The 18,069-nt window shown below is 37.5% G+C and overlaps 1 protein-coding gene across 1 annotated transcript; it reads right to left on the bottom strand.

The window, feature by feature from the left end:
• Positions 1 to 905: 905 nt before the first annotated feature.
• On the bottom strand, positions 906 to 15,833 carry sycp2 (synaptonemal complex protein 2). Its single transcript, XM_084719869.1, is given in 30 exon segments — positions 906 to 1,252; positions 5,186 to 5,291; positions 6,230 to 6,415; positions 6,499 to 6,563; positions 6,691 to 6,850; positions 7,078 to 7,138; positions 8,323 to 8,438; positions 8,536 to 8,765; positions 8,890 to 8,978; positions 9,111 to 9,156; positions 9,265 to 9,328; positions 9,601 to 9,693; positions 9,696 to 9,853; positions 10,389 to 10,497; positions 10,752 to 10,838; positions 11,153 to 11,227; positions 11,321 to 11,469; positions 11,775 to 11,835; positions 11,939 to 12,043; positions 13,006 to 13,051; positions 13,359 to 13,411; positions 13,528 to 13,670; positions 13,756 to 13,790; positions 13,891 to 13,985; positions 14,079 to 14,164; positions 15,010 to 15,034; positions 15,148 to 15,252; positions 15,357 to 15,488; positions 15,578 to 15,718; positions 15,810 to 15,833. Coding segments are annotated over 30 exon segments (3,192 nt in total).
• Between the last annotated feature and the right edge of the window lie 2,236 nt (positions 15,834 to 18,069).

Genomic DNA, 18,069 nt, shown 5'->3' with positions numbered 1-18,069 from the left:
AACAGAAGTTTTTGGTCTACCACTGCCTCCATCTGTTAGTTTGTTTGGGTTATTGTGTGATTTTGGTGAATTCAAACTAACCTTTTAAAACACCAAACTCACACAATAACACAACCAAATTAACAGACTGAGGCAGTGGTAGACTGTCAGCTCCTGTGTTCAGCAAGGGCAAATTACTGATTTTGCTGATGGACTCTTATTAAGCATAATGAAAAAAGTGATTTTTGGCTTATACAACAGCATATTCCCGTCAGAACAGGCTGTCTGATGCTGAAAATATAGTGGGCACTTAAACTGATGTGCATTTTCTTAAGTGGCTAAAATCTGTCCACAACAGAACATTGCTCAACGTCCATGCAGGTACGCTTCTCTGCTTCTCCTATTCAACTGGCTATTGAACTGGCATCTAGCATAGGTAATACACGCACTATGGATAAGTACCTCATAAACCCCCCTTCAAATAATTCAAATTATTAATTTAAAGGGAGACCATCAAAACCCAAAAATGGTTTATTGACAGAGAGAAGTGTTACTTTTTCTCTCTACCGGCATTTTCTCAGCTGGTCTGGGAATTTCAACCAGCAATGTTTAGGTCACAGACCTACTTCCTGAAATTCTAGGTTACTGTTTATGAAGGCCTTTAGGCGTCTAATAATTCACACCTTCATTCATGTCATTCTCACATGACTGCTAGGTGACGTCAATGACTTCCATGCAGTGTAAAGGTGTGTGAATCACTCAAAGATGTTAAATACCAGGGAACTCCCCACCAGTCAGTAGAAAAGAGGAAGACCGTTAAAATGTCTAGAAGATAATGCGAATCCATATAATATATATATAATACTCTCAGCCCAGATATGTATCACAGAAGCATGTGGTATTATGCTACACTTAAAATCTAACCTTTAACACAGGCTCTGCATATGACCATGGGGCCTTCGTAAGGTGTCAGAGAGGTGCTGTTTTACCTCTGCTGCAGTAGGTCCAGTGTCCATGGGGATCAATGAAGACAGAGTGGAGACAGAATGGATGGACTGAATCCTGGATGAGCTGCGCTGCTTCTCTGCACTGTAGGAGGACAAGGGCTTGGAGTTTCCTTTACTGCTGACTGTAGAGTGAGGTTTGGGTAGCAGCAGGATTGGTGAGGGGGTGTCCTGGCAGGGAGGGTCGGGGGAGGCAGGGAGTGGGGATCCCCGCGGGGTTAGGAGAGGGGAGCAGGTCAGATCCATGATTGGGGCTGACCTCTTTGCAGCTGTGAGGGTCCAAAATAAGCACAGATGTTCAAACAGCTGGCCTCAGAAGTTGGACAGAGAGTAGAAGGTCAATATATACATGCTTTTCTAAATATCAATTTACAGCTAAGAGGTTGGAGAGCAATAGGGTCATTTATGTAACAGTTAAAAACTTTCTGCATAAAGGTGATGAGAAAATACATCTAGTGCAAGTGTAGATTAATCTGCAAATTTTACACTTTTTCAGCAGTTAATATAAAATATCTCATGACTGAAAATGATCAGGCAAAGTAAAAATAAATAAATAAATTAAAAAAATACAATTTGTGTTTTAGGTGAAGAATTTTCTTTTGTAGATGTATCTATTGGATAAATTCAAATTCTTGTTCTGGCCTTCGAAAATAAAGCTAATAGTGAGGACTTGACTGAAATGAGGCCACCTATCAGTCTGAATAATCTCCAAAAGCAAGTGCCTTCATTCACTCTTGACCTAACTAAATAAACATGCAGTGGGCACTATACTATGTAAGAAAACCAAAAGCTATCTTGCTATACAATCTACTATACTTAATACTAAAACAATACTCAATACCTCTTTTGATACCAAAGCAAAAACAGAAAAAAGGCACACAAAATGGGATTTTTATTTTTTTACCTTTTATCGACTTAACAACCTGTACACAATGCTTGTACATAAAAAGTTACAGAACACTGTCTTGCTGTAAGCCAAATTTCAATATCCAACAAAGACTGAACTGAGGTCTTGAATGAATTCTTAGATAATTTTTTAGTAGCTCTGGTATTTTTGATACTATAATTAACAGAGACTGAATTGTTTCAAACATGTTCTATCAAAATTTTTTTGATTTTATCTTAAAATGTGCATGCTAACAATTTTTAGAACTTCTGTGGCATTCATCAATACTTTCACACTTCCCGTTTGTTCTAAGGTATGAACAAAATGTACCTGGACCCCTCATAAGCCAGTATACAAAAAAGCCAACTTGTATTTTGTGCTGTGAAATATTAGAAAAACTGCTCCAATCCGCTCCTCCATGTCTGTTGAAAAGTTTCTTTCTTTTTTTCTCATTTCCTCTCCATTTCTTTCCTCTTTTTTTCTGACTTTAAAATCACCTGTGAAATGTCAGTGGCTTGTTGCTTTGTCGTTTGCACATGGCACTTCAATCTGCTGCCCTTATACGGATTTATTGGGGTGTGTCTATATGCTTTTGCAAACTTCATGGCATGCAATTCATCAGAACGCTCAGGTGGGTAAGAATAAACTTGGCTTTCAGTGCACATTTCATGAATCCCACATAGGACTCGTATTTTCTGCTTACTGCTTTGTTTACGAACAAATATAAGAGACAAATAGGACAACATTCATGCATGAGGTCCATTGTTTGTCCAAAGAGGGTGGGAAACAAGTTTAGGAACTCTAGTGTCAAGAGGGCTATCAATCAATATACTGTATGTGGCCACTGTGATGGTGATGATGATGATGTGATTAACAAACCATTTCATCCACCATGAAAGATCTAACAGACATTAGCTGATGTCATAGGAGTCAAATGACTGTTATCTAACTGTGTGAGGCTTTCCACAGTCTTACATCTCATCCTCTCGATGGAAGGAGGGCATGGACGAAAAGAGGTCTGGCAGGCTGCCCAGCAATCCTTCAATGCATTTCTCTTATTTAACTGTGATGTTTCTGGAACAAGACTGTCAGGCCTCTGCTGCTGAAAAACAAAGTGGTTCTGTTATATATCATGATCAAGAACCATGAAACCTATTCTGGATCACAAAGCAAATGTTCACATTCCCAGAAATAAAATAGTGAAAAAATAACATCTTTATATATATTATTCCACCTTCACCATGTTACATTATACACAATATGCTGCATCTAGATATGTATAAGATCTTCGCTGGAATGGCAACACTTTTTTTTAGTATTGTTTATATTTTTTAGACACTCTTTTTCACTAAGATTTTCTAATGAGATCACTAACAGTCAATCATAACAATAAATCTAGTATCATTAGATGTAATTAATTCACAAAGCCTAATATTTTTCTAACAATAAGCTGGAGTGACCCAAATAGAGTGCTGGGCTCCCACCTTTAGACCAGATAGCTTTTTCAGATCTGACTGGTTGTTGTTTTTCTGTCTCCTGTAGGTATCTGCAGATTGCTCAGAGGAGGTGCTTTTTCTCTTCTCCACTGCTGGAACTACAAAATATTTCTGCTGGCAGAAAAAGGAAATGGCATGTTTCTGCAACTATAAATACAATTATGATCCCCACAGTGACCACACTGAAAACTAGGGATACACTGATACCTTTTTTTTCACTTTCAAAATATAACAAATCATCATTGTTGTTTCCTGCTACAAGTGTAACCATAGTTACTGTACACATTACATTTTGGGGTTATTTGTAGTAAGTTCCTTTACTGATTTTGTATTCCTTATTAAGCTGTAGTTTACTGTATACATTATATATTTCAGTATAATAATTTCACAACATTTTATGGACTTGCAGAATTAAGTTTACTTTTACAAATGATGTTATATATGATAATTATTTCATTATCATTTACAGCATTTTAACTAGTATTTTAATTACACAGTTTCTTCTTCCTGTCCCTCTTGTCTAAGAGCTCATTAGTTCCTACCTTCCATTGTTTTAGGGGGGACAGGTATGAGTGCGGTGTCATGTGCAGCAGTTTTGTTTACCCTGCTGTGGACCCCAAAGAGTAAAGTTGCATGTACAGTGCTGTCAGACAGTTTTGGTGGAGAGTAACTATGCAAAGAGAAGTTGTGGCAGCTTATCACAAAGAAAAGAGGGTTACAGACTGGTGACAGCAGTGTTTTTTCTTCATCTTTGGATTAATTAGTCACGGCATTAACTAGCTTACACCCACTGGGACTTACTAGACAGCGGCTGGCTGCGGTCTACAGGTGCATTCTCTGCATTTATTTCTGTTTTACATGGACTTACATGGAAATTTATGGACAGTTTCCAAAGTTGTCAAGGTCATTAGTGGATGATACCATGTGGACTGCGACGCGACCAAAAAAGAGGGTAAGTGTCTAGAACTCTGCGTCATGGTGGTATTTTAGATGTTTACTTGTGTCGAGTAGCTACTTTTCATGACGTGGTATTGTGTGTGAGGTATTGGAGAAGTTTTATGAGTATGAGTACAAGTATGTGAGTACAGTATCGGACCGATACCTGATGTTGGTATCGGTACCAGTGCATCCCTATTAAAAATGTATATTACTATCCAATCACACCACAAACAACATAATCAGCAACTTACAAGAAGTTTTGTACATTGTACAGAGCTCAGTAAGGTAGACTAAGATGATGTGTGGTCTGTCAACAAGCTCCACAATTGAGAAAAGTTGCCCTACAGCTGAACCTTTCTCAGCCATTGCCATTTTCTACCCATTGTTGTTTTCCTGCCCTGGTGATTTTGTGTCAAAAACATTAGCTCTCAAAACAGTATATGATACTTGAAGAACTCCATCCATCTGTAATGTTCAGTGAGCTCTGATGTAGTTGTATTAATATTTTTGTCAATTCTTGATGGATGCTACCTAATACATGCTCTCTAGCTTGACTTGTAGCCTAATTAAAACCCTGTAACATTATGAAATTCAACCAAAGTCATATAAAATAAATGGTGTGCCTGTTTGGAACATTTCACATGCAAACACAGCCTCAGATCAGTAAAAATAGTGCAAGCTGCTGACTATGCTGATGACATAAGTATGTGGTTATATGGATATGTTTCCTGATATATTAAGTCATACCAATGCTTTATGGTATGCAGAATAGATAATCACTTGATCAGAATAACATAATATAAACTCAATGACCTCTACCTTGGAAGTGAATGGCTCCTCTGACACTGACTCTGTCTGGTTGCTATGAGGATTGCTCCCACCTTTCACATAGCGTCTGGTTGCTAGTTTACGGACAGTCTTTTTCTTCGTCTCTTGAGCCACTTCATGAGTTCTCTCAGCATTCTCCAGATGATCAGTGGAGGAGTGCTATTGTTAGTTGACAAAGACAGTATTATTTTTGTTTATTTGCAACAGCCCTGTAATTATCTGCCATCTCTCTAATATTATATAGAAATTTTGCACAAGACATAGTTAACTGTGTTCACCCAATGACATAGAGTGAATTCCATCTCTGTTTTTGCTCATGTGCATTGTACTAGGGATGTGGGATCTGCCCAACCAAAATTCTTATGTATCATAGTCATACTATACTCATACATTTTAAGGTATGTGGCTTTCAAAGTAATATCATACCATTCACTTCTGGTGTACTGTTTGTACAGTACTTACTGTACTGCACTACAGACTACATGACAGATAGTATGAATATTTGTTGTATTTCTTGGAGTTATATATGTAATGCTGACTTTAATCAATCTGGTCTGTAGGGATGCACAAGATTGTTAAAGAATCATATTGCAATTATTTTGACAGATATTGCAATTGTGATATGATTCACATTTAGTGGGAACTATCATTTCTGCACCAGTTTTCATTTTCACTGGAAAATGTTGCATAATAAAATCACTATAATGTGACAATTGTTGGGGTCCATACCAGACAAATATGTTTTCCTCCATGTGGAGAATATGATTTGTAGGCCATTTTTCCATTATTAAAAAAATGCAGCTTCTGTGACGTGGATATTGCACCATATTGCAATTTCAGTATATTTTCAATTTATCATGCAGCCCCACTGGTTGGTAGCATTACTTTAAAGTTCCAAAATGGTAATTGGTATGGGCAGATCTACAATAATTAGTAGCTCAAATAGATATTGGAGGTAAAATATTCTGATCAGCATTAGCATCCCTTGTCTCATTGGCATATACAATCATAATAAGAACAATTCTATTCTTTGTTTCACAAGTGGATAAACAAAAGAGAAAGTGGCATATGATATAGGGAGTAAGGAAGTCTCTTGCCTTGGAAACAGGTGGCTTCTCTGATTCTGACTGGCTGTCTTCAGTGTCCGGCTCCTTGTAGCTCTTGGTACAGGTGGCTGCAGCTCTCCGGGGCCTCCTGCTGGCTGCATGTGGTCTGATTGGTGCTGCTGTGGGCTTCACTGTCTTCTCTGGCTGCTCCACTCTCTCCTTCACGTTGGGCTTCTTCTGATTAAAACAACAATGACACACAGTGGCTGACTGAGATAGTGCATCACAGTAAAATTATTTACAATACAACAATACTTTACCTTATTGGACTTTCTATTGCCCTTAATGGGATTTTCAGTTTGTGGGGATAAAGCTGGGGATTCAGCTGCAATGAAAGAAAGACCATTCAGTTTACGGAAATACTAATATGTTTAAATAACTGCAAATGTTAAGTATTAATATGTTGAATTTCAGACTGTGAGCTACATGAATGTGTAGCTCTAATGGCCTACGTGAAGCATGAGGTGACGCAGCTCTAGGCTTCATGGGTGCCTGTCTGGAGTATTTGTTAACTTTGGGTTTGGGTTTCCTGCCTGACTCGCTCAGCCAGCTGACCTCTGTCATGGCATGGTCTGTGTCACTGAAAAGATGCTTCTTTACATAACGCTTCTCCTGCAACACATAAGGTAGTGGAGGACAAGGTGATAGGTACATAGAAAGACAGCAAGATATCTTATTGGTTAACACACGGTGCACTTAAATCTTTACAGTGTAACTGCACCCGATTTAAACAATAACTTTTTAAAATCGAAACATTCTGACAAGAGCGAACATGAGCACACATGCAGCAAGCATATGCACATGACAATAATAAACACAACAGTACGATGAAAGCATACCTTTGCCACAGGTTGTCCTTTCTTTGTTGTGCTGAGGGGTACTAAGGAGTCATGGATGCCACTGTCAAACATTATGAGAAATATGAAATTACACAGTCTTTATAAAAATTCTTGACAAAATGTCACTGTTTCAAAAGTTGCATTTCTTGACAAATACACCTACAGGCCATTCTCAACTGTCTGACCTACCTGCTTGATATGGAAGAAGTGTTGATGAGGGTTTTGTCTTTTCCCTAATGAGCAATTAAACAGGCTTTAAACACTACACTGGCATACCGAATACTTAGATATAATCTATCCAAATATATAAAACAACTAACATCAGTAATATTTACCCCAATACTCGGTGCTTCAATGTTGAATGCAAAAATATCTTTTCTGTACAACAAAAAAGGGCATTAAACACAACCTTAAATATACTGAAAGCCACTGGAATATCCAAACAGTTTATCTGAATTATATTACCTCTGCCTTGTATAGCTTGTTGCAGTCTTGCTGTAGGATTTCATGAGGCTGGCAACCCCAGATGATTCTTTCTATAGCAGATAAAGATCTTTTTTTGTAAATGAAGCAAGAGAAAGGTGACTTAAAGTTACTCCTCACCATAAATCAAGTAATGAGTACTTACTTTAGCTGTTGGTAACCAGCTCATATTGAAGATCGACCTATTACAAGAGCAAACAAACAGCCAAGAAGTGGCATAGTTATGGTGCCAGTTGCAACTTTTATTTACAACTGTGCAATGTAATAGAGTACTTTGTAGGCCAACCAGCATCACTCTGGTTCCCTCCACAAAAAGCCAATGGGATTTTTCCATTGGATTTTGGATTAGTGCCGAGAATAAGGAAAAATTGGATACCTATATGATTTGTTCAGGACACCCCCTTTATGATTTTTGCTCAAATGCAAATGCCAGAAATAAAAAAACTAAAATCTGGCTACACATTAACTACACCTGTAGTCTCATTTAGCCACTTCTTAGCAACCACCTTTTTTTAAAGACACATAAAACCTTGAAAAGTGGGGTATTAACTGATGTATTTTATGCCATAGAAAAAAATGTGAAAATCTTTCAAGCTTGTGTTAACCACAAACCTTATTTCAACTGTCTAATCAAAATCTATTCAAAGAACTCACTGACTTCAAGACAAGGGAACTGAAGCATGAATATAGTAACTCATTTTCAGGTTTTAGGACTCATTCCTGCAGCACACTGTGTAGCTCTACAATAATTAATGTGTATACCTGCTGATAAAAGGAGGACTCCTGCGCTGAAAGGTATTTTCTGCAGTATCTCCTGCTCTGGACTCATATCGACTAGAGATGAGCTTCACCATGCTGCCTGTAACCTCTGCATCTCTCTGAGTAGTGACAGCAGAAAGTGTGAAAATTCCAATATACAACTTTTAACAACCTTATAAGTGATATAAAGCTTCTTAACGCTTATAGAATTCTTACCTTCTCTTTGCTCGAAAGGGCCCTGTTAGTTTCAACCACAACACTAGGTGGTGTTTTCTCCTGCAGAACTTTGGCTGTGGAGGCCTTGGCTGAAGCTTTGATTATAGCAGCATCTACTTTCAGTGACTCCTGGGTGAGTTCAGCTTGGCGTCGCTTTTGGCTGACTGGGCCGTGAACTGGAACTGATAATCTCTGTGCTGAGGTCCGGTGCTCCTGCTGTTGTGACAAATCTGAACAAGGCAAACAAAATAAATGTCAGATGACACACATTTTGCATCTAGCCATGTTTTGTCTATTTTATTAGCTTTTGATATGCAAAATATTTAGTGAGAGATAGTGAAGATATTTGATGGCTTTATTGCTCACCAGGTCTTGGCAGATAATTTATTTTCTGTGTGGGCATCATAAGCATTTCAGAAACTGACAGTTTGCTTAAGTTAGATCTGAAATTTAAATAAATAAACATGTTTAGCTATACAATACACATACACATGTAAACAGAAGTACACATAACATTAACAATCTGAGCTCTGATGGCAGTAGATGACAGTGTAGAGGTTTTTCACTATGCTTACATGTTTCTCCCACTTGTGGGTTGGGTGTCAGGTACAAAACTAGGCTCTGTAAGTAAGAAAAAACATTGGTGGGGTTAAAAGCCTCTGAAGACTAACAGTGTAGCTGTATTTCTGAGATATGCCAAAGTCAAAAGTTACTATAACAATGCACTACCCAGAGACTGTTCTCCTCCCTGTCCAGCTAGAACCGTATTGGCTGCCTTTGCCAGTGGTATGTGCTGTAGGACAAGCAGAGACAACAAATATGCTGGAATAACATGTAAAATACATGCAGGACTGTCAGTCCAAATACAGCCTCAAATATTATCAGGGAAAGGGGCGATCGCTTTTAATTTTAACAGTCAACACAAGTAAGCATTAAAAATCTCAATGTGTTCATAGTTTAGTCCTATTGTACCATCATACACTGAGAACAGTTCAAAAAGTGCAAAAGTAGACACAACATAATCACTTAACTTTATTTACGCACATAATAATTTGGTCGTTATACCTTTTCGTGTTTGTCAAGTTTATTCTTGCTGGCCTGTTTGGAAGCTGTGCTCTGTACACTATCACATTTTGCATGCAGTATATTCAATGGCGTACCTGCTCTGTCATGCCACCTGCTATAGTGCTGTTAGGTGTTGTGCCATGAGTGCCAGTCTTAGCAGTCATCTTTAACTCTCCCAGGTAACATTCACCTTTCCTATCAGATGAATGTACCATCTCCAGAGACGACTTTCCTTTAACCTCGGCTGCAGTGTCTAAAACGGAGACAAAACAATGGCACAGTTGAGCATGATGAGGTTTCCGTCAGGCAAGACAAACTGCCTATTCCAGGCTACAATATTGTGGATGTGAATATGAACATGCTGTTAAGAATGAATTTGTCAAATGAAGACTATGCATTTCAACTGACTGTCAACAAAAGTCAGCAAAAACATAGGCCAACAAAAGTCATTGGTCAAGTAAAATAGTTTTGAAGACATCTTAGTTTGGTTAATTATCATCTCATGAGTTTGTTTTTTCTAAAATCACAAAAAAGTTTTTTTTTGTGATTTTAGTTGTCTTTTACAACAATTGAAAGGCCTTTATTGTCATGACATGGTCATGTTAAACCAAACCAAAAATTCAAGCGGCTCTATAATGAGAAACATGTAATATTAAGAGTATAGTAAAGGGGATTTAATGCAAAATAAATGTTTGCTTATTGTTATTAACCGTGCATTCATTCAAGATAATACAATAACACAAAATGTGATGTGACACCAATCCCTGATAATTTCTAGAGTTGCCTACTTGATGGCATAACAGCAGAGAGGGAACTGGAACCATGCACACTTCCTCTTGTACTGCTGCAGATGATGTTGGTAGACTCTGAAATCCTCATCTTGGCTGAAGTCACCATCTGGATTAAAGTTAAATGTGGTACTCAAATGATTACTTTTTCAAATTAATCTCTTCTATATGACATTAATGGTATACGAATGAATGATTCATTCGTATACTTGAACCTGATGTGGTTGTTACAATCCACTAGTCACCTTTTATTGCAAAAAGCATATTGGTGTCATGTACTGTATCATTCAATGACATCTTTTTATACAAAATAGTGTAAAAACTGGACAAAACAACTGTTCAAAAACAGTACAAAACTCTCACCTGGACAGGTGCAGACGTGGCAGGTAAAAGGTAGGGGACCGTATTTTTCTCACTTTCACCAAAGGAGACCTGAGTCTCTGGAACAACCTGGTGGAGAGTGACATGTAGTACATATACACAAAAATTCTTAACAGCTGGTTTGCTCGTCATTTTCTTTTTTTAATGCACCACTGATACAATAATATCACATTAATGTAAACCTTATTTCTACGGCCAAACACCAGCCATGAGATTTTTTGTGCCTGTAGACATATTCCACTTACTGAACACAACTTGATCTTAGTCAATCTCAAAAAAGAGCCTATTCCATCCATAAATAGGCATGTGTCCCAACTGCCTCCAGTTTAGTACATTTTGGCATTTGTAATGATTTTACGCTATGTTAAGAGATAATTGATTACCTGGGAGCTGTTCTCTTCCATTCTGATTTTAACTATAGTCTTCACTACAGATGCACTTGTCTTTCCCACAAAGCCCTAACAGGAAGAGGCACTTGTTAATGCAACTGCCAAATAAAAATTCTTATTAATATTGTGGCCAATAAGGATGGAGTGAATAAGCCATCTTACTTTGTGTTTGTTGTGTCCATAGACACTATGAGCAGCCTGCAAGATGTCCAGTAAGGAGCTGAAGTGGATGATAAGACTTGATCCTTCCACCGCACCCACGACCACCACACTCGACAGCGTTAAGTGCAAGACGTGCCTCTTTCCCTCCTCTGGAGATCAAGAACATTCTGTATTATTGTTAAACAGAAGCAATACTTGGCCAGTCACATGCACATCAAAAGAGGATATTATCTTCATTAGGTTTAGCACAGTTAATAAACCAGTTATGCTCATTTTCTGACTAAAGCAAAGGACTTTAGAACACAAAAATCTATTAAAATGCATATGGTTTTGTGCTTTGATAAATGCTATCTATCCATGTGTGGATGGATGCATTGAATACTATAATAAACTACATACAATTGTGTTTGAGTGAAAGTTGCAGTAAATATAAATACATTTGTGATTGAATTACCTGTGACAGTGTAGCTTCGGACGTCATTCTCAGTGATACATATCGTTTTCCAGTGGCCGTCCTAATTGAAGTGGAAACAACTCCATGATGTACTGCATATCAACATTTGATTATGCAAATCTTGCACCTTTTGATTTTCACTTTCATTAATGATATTGAGGTACCTGCGCTTCTTCATCAGCTACAGAGAAGTAAAAGGAGATGCTGCGGCTGCCAAGGTTGAAGTCTATCCAAAAGTCTTCCAGATTCTCATCAGTGGGCATCAGCAGCTGACAACATAACCACAATACTTTCAACACATCTACTTATACACCTAGGAGTAAATTATGGTTTGTTTAGTTCCATCTTAAATGCAGTACATCAACACTTAAAATGGATAGTATTAAATAGTGATCTGTATCAGTACACACTATCCAAATAAGGGAAAACATATCTTAATGCAAGGATCTTACGGTATGTGTAAATGCAATCCATACAAGTGTTGGCATCCATAAACAACATGCCTCTAATTACTAATTATACATCTATTCTGTGCCATGAAAGCAGCAAAAGATGCATTATTCAACACAACTGCATGAAAAATGAAAAGCAATGCGGGTGGGAAATGAATAATATGTGCTGCTCTCATCTGCAGCTGATTTGCTGTTACCAAGGCATGTAATTTATCTAGTCACACAGTAGTGCAACCCACATGGGCAAACTGACACATTTTTTTCTTATACAAAGAAAGGAATAACTTAATGTCTTACATTTGCCAATTTAAAAAAAGGGGGCAAAAAATTAAGAATATGTCATAAACAGTGTTTCACAAAGTTTCTAAAAAATGTCCCATATCTCAACAAGCTACAAAACTCCACACACAGTGGTATATTAATAAATGTTTATGGGAGCACTGTTCAGTTCCTTTTTTACTAATTTTTTAATTACTCAGTCACAGGTTTTGGTCTGGAGGACAGAGACCTGATCTCAATGAGGACATTAAGACTGCATTAAAAATACCAGGTGTAAACACAAAGGCAAGATCGGATAACTTGTTATCTAAGTAATGTATTTTTCAAGATACAGATTACATTTTGATCACAGGTGTAAACAAAGTGAGACAAAGTCTGTACTTGTTACTGTGTGTCTTTGGACATTCACTACTGTTTGTAGTAGTAGTGTAACTTATTTATAGTTTGTGGGGGGGTTTTCTTACGTTTCTTTGATTTATAGAAATCTTGTTGATACTCACCTCATACTTGCCCAGATAAACCTCCAAACAAGGGTAGGAATACACTCTATAGTACAGAGGGAACATTGTTATTCAGTTTCAGTAATGTGCATTTTTTTTCCATCCTAAGTGTTCTCTTTCTTTGTCCTATAAAAGTCCAAATACCATATACATTAAATCAATTTTATAAAAAGATAATGTTAAAAATAAAATAAAAGTTTGTGACATTACTGGTAAGACAAGAACAGTCACTCATACTCATTCTCTCACTGTGCTAGAGTCAAGGGTGTGATATAACTTTAAATGGAACCCCAATGACCCTACAGTTCCCCAGATCGTGTCTCAAGATGCACTAAGTTATGGTATGTGTGTACCTTCTCCTGTGTCCCTGCATCCCATTCACCAAGTTCAGAAACTTGCGACAATCCTGAAATCACACACATTTATTTTCAATTCTATGCAGCTGAGCACCTGTTTAAATGTTATTATATTGTAACACATTATGTTACATTACATGCACTTGGATAAATTACACCTTTTTACCGTCTCAAACTCAGAATCACGGATCTTGACAAAGGCAGTGGCCACATGCTCCATGCTGAACCATCGGTCTGCCATTTCCTTCCTCTGGGCAGGAGTGGCCATTCTGCACAATGCCTCCATCAGGGCTATCTGCAGGTCATAATCTGACACAAAGAGAGTGTTGGAAATTTTCTGTCTATGTACAGTTCTGGGTGAAGAGAGATGGAATTATTCATGGAAAAAACTTACCACCACTTTCCAATATCTGACCAGCCATCTTGACCCTGCAGACATATGACGAGGAACAGAAGGTTCAACAATGTGTGGCTACTGTAAAGGATGAGTAATAATGACCCTTACTGTGAGGAAACTACAATGATATACATGAGATCTGAGGCCTCCTGTGATGTTAGGATCTTCTTCTTTTCCTTGAGCTCCATTGGGATTTCATCCAGAATTAAGTTAAATTCATGAATAGCCTGTTAGAACATTATTAGCAAGTTAATTTATGAGCTGACACCCAACTCAATGATTTCAATGCTACTCCAAAAAACAATACAACTATTTCAAACCTCTTTTTGGATGAGGATGTAGATTCTGGGGTCTACTGCCAACTGACCAATAGGATACAGAAAGGACTCAGTGATTTTGTATGTTCCTGCAAAACAAATAAAAAACATGTTTGCAGCAATACTGTGAATGGAGGCACAACTTTTTCTTGCTGAGATTCTTGATTCTTGAAAGTGTTAAAATTTTTGCTTTATATTTATACTCATTTTGATGAATAGAGCTGCTGTGATTAGTAAATTTATCAATCAAAAGAAGATTAGTTGACAACTATTTTGCTTATCAATGAACCCTTTCAGTCATTTTTCAGGCAAACCTGTCAAGCATTTTCTGGTTCCAGCTTCTTAAATGTAAGGTTTACTGCTTTTATTTGTCGCATATGACAGTAAATGAAGAGTCTTTGGGCTTTGGGAAATGTAAGCATTTTTCTTTTTTTTTTTTTTTTTTTTTTTACATTTTCTAGATTTTTTTCATATAATAAGATAATCAACATCAAAATAATCAGCAGATTATTCGATAATGAAAATAATCTTTAGTTGCAGCCCTAATAATGAATTCCCATTATTTTCCACCTGAATCTGTTCCTACAATCTTTCAGTCTATCAGGAACAGAATTACCTCAAAATTATGTTAAGAACATCAGATGTGATTGTGCCCTCAAACAGGTGGTATAGAGATCAAAATTACAAATTTTGACACTAGTGTCAGTGTGAGAAAAATTTAACACTCGCCTATAAATAATATTGTGTCCAGTACTACTGTGTCTTTGAGACTATACTATTGTTTTGATAAATAATGAATTTTCTAAACATTTAGTGATTCAAAGTGGAATAAAAGCATGTTAGTTTTAATTTCCACTTGGTTCCTGTAAGGGCTAATTGAAGACGAACGATACATACTAGAGATGGAATACAAATAAAAAATATACAACTGTACCATCTTTGCATGACTCGTGAACTGCCTGTAAAAGGGAGGAAAGAAAAATTATTTAACTTTATGGGCACTAACCTGAGTAGTACATGTTCCAGCAGTTTCATTATACAAAGTGTCTTTAACAATTAGACATTGGCTTACCATTAAGGCATTAAAGAAGTCCTCACAGAGGTTAAACAAGGTCTCACTCCATTGCGGGCCACACTTGATCCACAGCTGCCTGCATTTCTCAAACCACTGCACCATGTGCACAAAACCAGGTTCAATTAACAACGGACATGTACTTTTACACATTACAGATTACATTTACTCAAATGCTATGTGCCTGTATGCATTGGATGTATACTTATCTTTTTAAGAAGGCCTTGAGTTATTAGTCCTGATAGTCCTTGACAACAACCAGGTAGTTTCAGGTTTTTCCCACACTTGTAGAGGATAGCAAAGCCCAAACTGGCTGATTTGGAACTTTCTTCATCTAAACCCTACATCAACAACACAGATAAGGTTTCATGAAATCTACTAGCAGCAGAGCATCACAGCATTTCACTGAGTGCACTGGGCTGCATCTTACCCTGCTGACAAGCTTGTCCAGTTTGGTGAGAAACTGTTGAGAACATTTTGTGGTGGTTCCTTCACATTCGTCCGATTGCAAGAATGCATTCAGTATTTGGCCATTCCCACTCTTTAACATGTCATCAATGACTTTCTCCAGCTGCACATAAAAAGGGTTCATCAAAGCTTACTTTTCACCATTACTCCAAAAACAATAATGACAGTAATGTTTGTAATGTTTGCATCCCCACCTGTGTGTCCTGACTTGGTGCCATTCTTCCCTGTGGGGAACAGCTTTACAGCCACTTGGCCTCTGCTGTCTTCTAATTGACTGTAAAGCTCAGATTGAAGGCCTGCTATGATGATGCATTTTAAGCCAGCTGTTAAAAAGTAACTAGTTAATATTTCTAACTTTAAGATAAATAATATTTCATTAATTTAACAATACTTCTACTTCAGGACAGCTTTCCAGTACTCACGCCATCACTGATCTTGTATGACTTGATAGGTGAAGGTCAACATTACATACTTAGATAGTCTATGAAACTCCAAACTATGTAACTTGACTTTACACTGGCACAGCTGAAGTGTTCTTTGTAACATTGAGATGATTCGCACATTAGCCGTTGACACTTGAACCCTCACATCTGTCTCACACTGTGAACATTAATCTACTTTACATCTTTATGTAATTACCATTGTACATTCAGTTTGATACAACCTAACCTTAAACAATTTCTAGGTTGCTTATATTCAACATCTATCTAGGTTTGCTTGGCCACATTTATGGCATCAACTCTTGGTAGTTTGGGGGTAACAATGTCTATTTAACAATACCTGCCGCTAATGTTAGCTAAATTTAACTGTTAGCTCTACCCCTAGCTACTAGCTAACTGAAGTTAATTTTCCAAGTTAATGTTCAGCAGCCGGTCTTGCAGTCACTAAAATAATTAAGGACACGATATAGGATTTTTTCATACTGTGACATCAACATTACTTACCGTGATGTCGAAAACAGAAAACATGACACGATGCCGTTATTTGACAGCTCTGACAAACCGGGTCCAGCGAAAACCGCGGGAAGCCTTTTCCTTCAACACGCGGATTGAGGAAACTCTCGCGAGATGTGTATGCGTCTCTATTAATCAGCTTTTTTGTTGTTGTTGTCTTGACGTTGGACTTAATTAATTAATTATGCTTAATGTGACGACACTGTGTGCCAGCTGTCAGAGCCAGTCCAAATTCTGCTAAGGGACCCCCCGATCTGACCGGAGAGCCATGTAAACATTTGCCACACATTCACACCACAGTGCTTCCACTACGGTCCCTCCTCCTTTCAAACAGTTTGCGCCATCTGTCGGTCAAAGAATAAATTGATCTAAATGGAACAGAGTGAGGAACAAAAATCAAAATTTATTAAATAGCATATTTTTGTGTAGAATCTTATGTGAATATTGACATTAAAATAAAATTGTTTTTAGAATATATAAAATGTAGAAAATACAACAAAAAACCCATAGCAGAGACATTTTATTACTTAATGCATTTCTTACACCTATTAATTTCTGATAATCAATCTCATCAAACATTACTCCTTAAATAGGCAATATTACACTAACAGGAATACTGTAAAATGTACAGTAACTTACTGGCAGCAATTAGCTCGTAAATTGCTGTTAATACATTTCACAGCATGATTACTGTAGATCTAATCTCTGTACCACAGTACTGTAAGTGTTATTACAGTAATTATAAGATGCTGCATTGTTTATCACAACACTAATTCAATGACTGTAAAAGGCATCACTGTATTAATTTTAATACTAAAAATTAATAACTGTTGAATAATATATTGTAAAATGAAGACACCTTTTTAATCACAAACATTAATTTATTTCATCAATTCATTGCGCTTTCAAATCTTAAACATTAAAAAAGCATTTTAAAAAACATTTTAAGGTGTTTTCATTTGGCCATTTCACATCTATCAGAGTTCAAATTAATGCTGAATGTTCTCTGAATAAGTAAGTGTCTGTTTGTGAGTCTTGTTGTAGAAATTTTCTCCTGCTGCTGCTGGTGAATAATGAAATAGAGACTTCTGCCAGCCGACAAGGTTTTTATTTCCTTTGCAAAAGAAGGTCAATCAGCACACCAGCGGTCAGAGTGTAGAAAGACCCAGAACATGGGAAAACCTGAACATTTATGCCTGAAGAACGCCCTCTAGGGTGTGTTTCACACCCCTCTGTCTGCCGCGGGTGTCAGCATCCTGCTCAGGGGTGTTTTCACACTCCCTTGTCAGGTACCGGCACCGACTCCCTAGGGTGTGTCTCACATAAGGAGCATCCTGCCGGCCTTTGTGTTCAGATGTTCCCATTGTTAAGAGGTCAAGACATGATAATTTGAAACACAAAAGGACTTGGTATCTTGGTGCACTCAGTGGGAGGTTGGGAAATCTCAAGCAGCTTCAGCACCAAGAAACAAGAACTTGAAATTGCCATTACAGTCTGTACA

Source organism: Lutjanus erythropterus, chromosome 6 (genome assembly GCF_056507025.1).
Source record: "Lutjanus erythropterus isolate fLutEry1 chromosome 6, fLutEry1.hap2, whole genome shotgun sequence".
NCBI lineage: Eukaryota > Metazoa > Chordata > Actinopteri > Lutjaniformes > Lutjanidae > Lutjanus > Lutjanus erythropterus.
Note: the sequence above shows the minus strand (reverse complement) of the source record. Positions and strands in the feature narration are given on the sequence as shown.